General features: G+C 42.8%; 1 protein-coding gene across 1 annotated transcript in view; it reads right to left on the bottom strand.

Moving 5' to 3' along the window:
* DNAH3 (dynein axonemal heavy chain 3) overlaps window positions 1-8,364 on the bottom strand; it is a 308,795-nt gene that overhangs the window by 58,476 nt on the left and 241,955 nt on the right. The window contains exons 41-42 of the mRNA XM_042783203.1: window positions 4,798-5,092; window positions 3,474-3,653 (exon numbers count right to left, since the gene is read on the bottom strand). Coding sequence (XP_042639137.1) covers window positions 3,474-3,653; window positions 4,798-5,092 — 475 coding nt within the window. The remainder of the gene's footprint in view (window positions 1-3,473; window positions 3,654-4,797; window positions 5,093-8,364) is intronic.

Below are 8,364 nucleotides of genomic sequence, written 5' to 3'. Positions count from 1 at the left end.
GAAGTGGGAGGGGAGCTGTTGCATTGTGGTAAATTGTAGTCAATGTCATGAGACAAAGTATATGTGAACTGTTGTATGGAAAGTGAATTTGCTCTGTAAACTTTCACCCAAATCACAATAAAAATTTTAAAAAAAGAAAATTCTCTGACCAAAAAAAAGAAGACAAAGTCAATTTTTATAATGAAATGTGCCAACACTGGAGTTAGAAAACCAAAAGGGAAGAATATGCTCAGCATTTCTCAAGAACTGAAGCAAAAATTCAAGCCCATAGGAAATTCTATAGGCAAAATATTGAATGATCCAGGAAACATAAAAAGAAGATGGAAGGAATACACAGAGTCACTGTACCAAAAAGAATTTTTTAATATTTATCCATTTCAGGAGGTGGCACATGATCAAGAACCAATGATACTGAAGGAAGAAGTCGAAGCTGCAGTGAAGGAATTGGCAAAGAACAAGGCTTCAGGAATTGACAGAATACCCATTGAGATGTTTCAATAAATGAATGCTGCACTGGAGGCACTCACTCAGCTATGCCAAGAGACTTGGAAGACAGCTACCTGACCAACTTACTGGAAAAGATCCATTTTTGTACCCATTCCAAAGAGAGTTGATCCCACAGAATGTGGAAATTACCAAACAATATCATTACTATCACATGCTCTGGTAGGTAGCATAGTGGCTAAGACACTTGCCTGCTAACCAGATGGCTGACGGTTCAAACCCACCAGCCACTCCTCGGAAGGAAGGTTGGGCAATCCTACTTCCATAGTGATACTGCCTCGGAAACCCAAGGAGGGGTTGCTATGAGTCGGGTTTGACTCGATGGCACATAACAACAACAACAACAAGGGACCTTTATGGGAGCTCTGGTAGCATAGTGGCTAAGACACTTGCCTGCTAACCAGATGGCTGACGGTTCAAACCCACCAGCCACTCCTCGGAAGGAAGGTTGGGCAATCCTACTTCCGTAGTGATACTGCCTCGGAAACCCAAGGAGGGGTTGCTATGAGTCGGGTTTGACTCGATGGCACATAACAACAACAACAACAAATCACATGCAAGTAAAATCTTGCTGCAGATAATTCAAAAATGGTTGCAGCAGTATATTGACAGAGAACTTCCAGAAATGCAAGCTGGATTCAGAAGAGGATGTGGAATGAGGGATATCATTACAGATGTTAGATGGATCTTGGCTGAAAGCAAAGAATACCAGAAAGATGTTTACTTGTGTTTTGTTGACTATGTGAAAGCATTCAATTGTGTGGATCATAACAAATTATGGATAACTTTGAGAAGAATGGGAATTCCAGAACATTTGATTGTGCTCGCCAGGAACCTGTACATAGACCAGGAAGCTGTCATTCGAACAGAACAAGGGTATACTTCATGGTTTAAAGTCAGGAAGGGAGTGCGTTAGGGTTGTATCCTTTCACCATACTTATTCAATCTATATGCTGAACAAACCAAAGAAGCTGCACTATATGAAGAAGAACATGGCAGCAGGATTGGAGGAAGACTCATTAACCACCTGTGATATGCAGATGACACAACTTTGCTTGCTGAAAGTGAGGATGACTTGAAGCACTTACTGATGAAGATTAAAGACTTCAGTGTGCAGTATGGATCACATCTCAACATAAAGAAAATTAAAATCCTCACTACTGGCCCAATAAACAGCTTCATGGTGGATGGAGAAAAGATTGAAGTTGTCAAGGATTTTGTATTATTGGCTCTACAATCAACACCAGTGGAAGCAGCAGTCAAGATATCACTGACATATTGCATTGGACAAATCTGCTGCAAAAGACCTCTTTCGAGTGATGAAAAGCAAAGATGTCTCCTTGAAGACTAAGGTGCACCTAACCCAAACCACAGGAGCTCTGGTAGCATAGTGCCTAAGGCACTGACTGCTAACCAGAAGGCTGGCGGTTCAAACCCACCAGCCACTCTTGGAAGGAAGGTTGGGCAATCTACTTCTGTAGTGATACCGCCTCGGAAACCCAAGGAGGGGTCGCTATGAGTTAGGTCCAACTTGACGGCACATAAAAACAACAACAACCCAACAATGGTATTTTCAATTGCCTCTTATGCATGCGAGAGCCTGAGAATGAATAAGGAAGACCACAGAAGAGTCGATACTTTTCAATTGTGGTGTCGGAGAACAATGCTAAGAGTACCATGGACTCCTAAAAGGAGTAACATATCTGTCATAGAAGAAGTGCAGCCAGAATGCTTCTTGGAAGTGAAAATGGCCAGACTTTGTCTCACCTAATTTGGTCATGTTATCAGAAGTAACCATTCCCTGGAGAAGGATATCATGCTTGGTAGAGTGGAGGGTCAGTGAAGAAGGGGAAGGCCCCCAACAATATGGATAGACATAGTGGCTGCAACGATGGGCTCAGGTATAGCAAGGATTGTGAGGCTAGCACAGAACCGGGCAGTGTTTCGTTCTGCTGTGCACAGAGTCGCTACGAGTTGGAGACTACTCGATGGCACCTAACAACAACAACAACAACAAGGGACCTGAGATCATGCTGAGCTCAAACTGAAGGCAAAGTCACTCCTGGATTCTATCCTTGAAGTGGAAGGTGATAGCTGCGTACCCAAGAAAGACCATCCATTCCATTTTCCATATTTTACAGATAAGAAAGTTGAGTGCCAGAGAGAAGAGACTTGTTCAAGGTCCCCCCCCCCCAAAAAAAAAAATCAAACTCACACCTGTCGAGTCACATCTGACTCACAGCAATCCCTCGGGTTTCCGAAGCAGTATCACTACAGAAGTAGATTGCTTAATCATCCTTCTGAGGAGTAGCTAGTGGGTTTGAACCACCAGCCTCCTGGTTAGCAGACATATGCCTTAGGTACCACATCACCAGAACTCGTTGTTCGAGGTCAGAAAGCAATTTAATATCTCACAGAAACTAAGTCCTCAGATGGTTTTAAGATTCTTAACGAGGTATATAAATCAGAATAAAAGTACTTTGTAGACCTGCATCAAGATGCACCTACTCCTGGACTGTTAGCTAACGGGGTGGAGGGGATCCTCTTTTATTCTTTCCTTTCTTTTTTGCGTAGGCACCTTTCAGTCAGGTTTTCTTTCTGGTAACCTGAAGAACTGTAATAAATACAAAGTGATTCTGACATGCACCCTTAGCTGAGAGCCTCTGATCTCGCCTCCTCTTGGATGACATGCTGTCGCACTGAACTTTCCTTTCCATATGGGACTCTCTGTTCCTCAAGAGTCTAGGCAAAGACTTCTTATATCCTTTTTTTTTCTCTCTAATTTACTCAGCTTCCATCATGAGGTCTTCCATTGTCACTCCCTGGAGCTAACTCAACCCTTCCATCTGCAACCTAAATACACTTTGTTCCACCCTCAGTCAGGACACAGTGCCCTGTCACTCTTCTATTCATTAAGGTAGCCCAGACCTCTAGTGGGTAATGAGAAATGAACTCTCTTCTTCACATACCAGTAATGTCATTTCTTCCTCCCCCAGGGGGTCTCATAGCTGTCACAAGCAACACATCTGTGATGTACAGCCTGTTCGTGTCCTTCTTATCAAACCAGTAACGGTGGTCAATCCATTGCCTCAAAAGCTCAATGGGGGGCTGGGCCCCATACACTTCTTTGGCTGGCATGTTGAGGTCATCTGCAGAAAAAAGCCAAACCCACACATTTAAGTCCATAGGATCCTCCGGTCAAACTTGCTCAGACATGACCATATTCTCCTAGAGAGGAGTCGGGCCCAGTTTTACCATCCCCACTCCACACAGGGCTCAACAAGTGAGCATTCTGACCAGACAGGAAGGGGTTTTCCTGGGTTCTGGACTCTCTTGCCTCATTGAGATCTCTTCCTATTGTGGCTTTAAGGATACCTGGATTGGCATCAACTAACAGGAATTCATTTTTTTTCCATTCGCTCAATCACAATATAATGATTGCCTCCTGTGGACTAGAGTTTAATTGCTGGGGATATGAGGGTGAGGAAGATAGCTAACAGAGTATTTAGTCTGATCAGCAGTTGATCAAACTGTGGAGCTGAGTTCCACTGGGACAAGGCTTTGGAACTAGGCTTTTGAGTAGTGACAATAAAATAGCAATAATAGAATATGACTTCCTTGGGGGCAAGGATTGTGTTTTCCTTTATAGTATTTCTTTCAGTTTTGGCACAGAGGAGGCACTCAATAAAATAGAAGCTCTTTTTATTTTTCTCCAATAAATATTGATTGAATGCTCAGTTTGTGTCAGACAACATTTTGGGAGCTTTACATACATTATCTCATCTAATCTGAGTAATGATTTTATAAAGGAAATCTTACCTACTTGTTAGAGGTGAGAAACTGAGGTTAAGTCATAATATGCCTCAATAGATCTTTTGGCTACAAATCTTAAATTATTGTTGGATAAGTGATTAAAAAAAAAAAAAAGGAAAGAGGGGTGGAGGGATGAAGACTGATGGTATAAATCACAAGAATGTTCACAGGAAGGGGATTCAAGGCAGAAGGACATGCAAAGGCCCTGAGGTGGGTTTGAGCAGCAGCAGGGAGGCCGCATAGCTTGGGTATCTTGAGTGAGAGGAAGCATGGCAGGAGATGGCATGGAAAAGGTAAACAGGGGCCAAATCCTTTTTTCAAGATTTTTTGGGAAATACTAAATCATATTAATTTTATTAATCAGAAATATTTTTTCTCTCAGAGAGAGTAAAAGGATTGTACAGTGACCCTAGAAAGGTAGGTTCTGGCTTGCTTCAGCTTGTAGGGAAGAACTTGGTTGCATTCAGGCCAATGGCTTACCCACAAACACTACAGCTTTCTTCCCCAAGGGGGGGCCAAAAAGGCCTTTCCTCCGCCGATCCAGCTTGGACATAATGATATCCTGGGTCTGATTGGCTGAGGTTCTGGCAGAGAAGTTGATGAAGTTGGGGAGATAGATGTTTTTGGGAAGGTGGAGAAGGAAATTGTTGGTGATGGCTGACTTGCCAGTGCCTGTGGGACCCACAAACAGCACTGGAATCTCATGGTCCAAGTAGGTTTTCAAGAAGAAGGACTGCCGGGCTGTCTCCATTGTGGGAATGATGAGTTCTGAAACCTGTACCACAAAAACATGGGACAGTCTTAGTACTGGGCGCAGAAGGCTGGATTTTGGCATTCAAAAGACTTGGGCTTGAATTTCACCTCCATCCCTTACTTTCTTTATGATTTTGAGTACTTAACCACTTCAGGAGCCTTAGTTTCTTTATCTATGAAATCAAGATAACAATGATACTTAGTTCACAGAGCCATTTTGAGGATTAAATGAAATCATACATATAAAGTGATCATAATTGTCCCTATTTTGTAGAGGATGCTGAGTTCCAGACACCTTCTGCATCTTACCCAAGTTACACAACAAGTAAGTGGAAATGCAGGGATTTTTGAAACCAGGCTTGTCTGGTTACAAAAGCTACATTGTAAACTATTGAACTAGGATATTATAAACACAAGTTACAGTAAAGTCTGTTCCACAGTTGTTGCTGAGACTACTGATCTGAATCTACATGTCTGCCTTGCCCCGGGTAAGGTCTACCTCCCATATAAACTGCCTGGCTCATAAGCAGCCCTATCTTCTGTGCTTGTTCCTGATCTGCTTTTCCCAATACTCAGATCCTTGGTTCTAAGATCTATCCCCATCTAACCCCTGACCTCTTCCTATATGGGCATGGTACACACTCTTCCTGGTTCAAACTACAACTGGACCTTAAGGGCTTGGTCTTGGGCTCCTGGAATTCTTGTTACTTTAGGAGAACAAAGCTTGGATTTCAGAGCCCAAACCCTGTCATTAGCCATTTGGCCCATTTGGTTCTTCTGTGGAGGGCAAAGGATGGTGAAGATGAGAATTGAGGAAATAAATCATATGTTGAAGACTCCTTGTGTGTCTATGCTGCAAGGGATTAGTGAACATGGGGCCACTCCAGGAGTAGTACTATTACACTGTGGCTTACGTAACTGGTGTCCCCCAAAACACAACTAGATCATAATGCAATTGGTGCCATCTGTATTTGTGCAACATGGAGGCCCTATTATACCAGCTGTGATAATTTGATCATAGAAGAAGGAATAGAGGGGGCAAAGGAATTGAAATGGGGAAGAAGAGAATTATCAGGGTTGTGCTATGGATGTTTTACTTGTATTACTTTTGGCAGTCTTCCCAGTAACCCTCTCAGGCAGGTGTATTATTAGCCCCATTTTTCAGATAAGAAAACTAAGGTCCAAGAAAGCTGGCTATCTTGTCCAAAGCCACATAGCCAGTAAGTAATGTTGGGAGTAGAACCAGGTTCAAGATTCCTATTTGAATCACAAAACTGTGAATTTAAAGTAAATTAGATTTGATAGTCCCAGAGGCTTGCACAACTATTTGAAAAGGGAAAAATTAGCAGCAGAATTGAAAATATTTTCTGCATTGGACAAAATTTAATCTGCATAAACTCAACAAAATTTTAAATTCCTGGAGTTCAGATGACTAAGTTAGTTAACCAAAAACCAAACCCACTGCTGTCAAGTTAATTCTGAGCCATAGTCACGATATGGGACAGAGTGGAAGTGCCCTATAGGGTTTCCAAGTCCATAATCTTTATGGAGGGAGCTCTGGTAGTGAAGTGCCTAAGGCACTTGACTGCTAGCCAGAAGGCTGTTTAACCCACCAGCCACTCCTTGGAAGGAAGGTTGGGCAATCCACTTGCGTAGTGATACCGCCTCGGAAACCCAAGGAGGGGTCGCTATGAGTCAATGGCACATAACAACAACAACAACAACAACAACAACAACAATCTTTATGGATGCAGACTGCTACATTTTTCTTCCATGGAGCATCTTTTGGGTTCGAACCACTGACCTTTTGGTTAGCAGCTGAGTTACTTAACCATTGCGCCACTAAGCTCTGTAAGCGTGTTAATGAGAATTAAAGTTTTAGGACATCAGTGCTGAAAATTTATTCACAAAACTCAGCATCCAAGGTGTGTCCTGAGTCACATTCACTCTTGCTTACTGCACCTTCTTCACCTTCAGCCACCATTCTGCCCTGCATCTGACTTGATTGTCCAAGTTTCAACTTTTACAACCATCTACCACTATAATTCCACTGCTGGACAGGAATATACAGGAATAAAACCAACTACATCTGTGGAAAGTGATGATGGAGAAGCTCAGTATTATCAGTTGGAACAAGGCCAAGGTCTGAGAACAGATCATCAGTTGCTCATATGCAAGTTCAAGTTGAAGCTGAAGAAAATTAAAACAAGTTCTTGAAAGCCAAAGTATGACCTTGAGTATATCCCACTTGAACTTGGAGACTATCTGAAGAACAGATATGATGCTTTGAACACTAATGACTGAAGACCAAACAAGCTGTGATATGACAACAAGGATATCACACATGAAGAAAACAAAAGGTCATTAAAAAGACAGGAAAGATACATAGATATATAGTGTTCTGGTTACCTAGTGCCGCTCTGACAGAATATACCACAAATGGGATGCTTTAACAAACAGGAGTTTATTCTCTTACAGTTTTGGGGCTTTAAGTCTGAGTTCCAAGTGCCGGGTTCTAGGGGCTGGGTGAAAGCCCCGCAACCTTGAAGTAGTTCTGCCTCTTGCTCCCAGCCCACTGGAGCTAGAAGCTTTTCTTCACTCAGACAGCTACTGGCTGCTGAGACGGACAAGCCCAAGGTTGACAAGTAAAAAGGCGTAGTCTCAATGTTACTAAACAACTCAACAGGCCACTAATTCAAGTCCAGAAGTCCCAAGACTGTCAGGGCATGGCAGGCTGTTGAACAACGACATGGCTACATGCAGGGTTTAAGCGTGCCGAAAAGCTGGAGACCTTCCTCAAAGTTGCTGCTTACACACTGGGAGCAGCCCACATCCCTAAGGCAGCTACTCAGCTGCTCCAGTAGATTCCACCATGGAGCTAATTATTAATCTCTCCATTAGGAATAACTACATCCAGCTGCCCAGCCACTCAACCAGGCCCAGTCAAGTTGACACATAACCTTAACTACCTAGAAAAGGCCATCATACTTGGTAAAACAGTAGCTTAGTGAAAAAGAGGATACTCGGGATGAAACAGTGGATATGACAGTGGGCTCAAACAACTGTGAGGCTGGCACAGGACTCGGCAATGTTCTGTTCTGTTGTACACAGGGTCACTGTGAGTTGGAACCGACTTAACAGAACCTAACAACACCACCATCTACATTGTACACCATTTCATCCAGGTTTCAAACAACCTGAAATCACCCCAGAAAAATTATGGTCGCTATATTCTATTAAGGAGCTCTGGTGGCATAGTGCCTAAGGCATTTGACTGCTAACCAGAAGGCTGGC

This window comes from Orycteropus afer, unplaced genomic scaffold (assembly GCF_000298275.1).
Source record: "Orycteropus afer afer isolate SDZICR_OR568_19922 unplaced genomic scaffold, OryAfe1.0 scaffold00732, whole genome shotgun sequence".
Classification (NCBI taxonomy): Eukaryota; Metazoa; Chordata; class Mammalia; order Tubulidentata; family Orycteropodidae; genus Orycteropus; species Orycteropus afer.
Note: the sequence above shows the minus strand (reverse complement) of the source record. Positions and strands in the feature narration are given on the sequence as shown.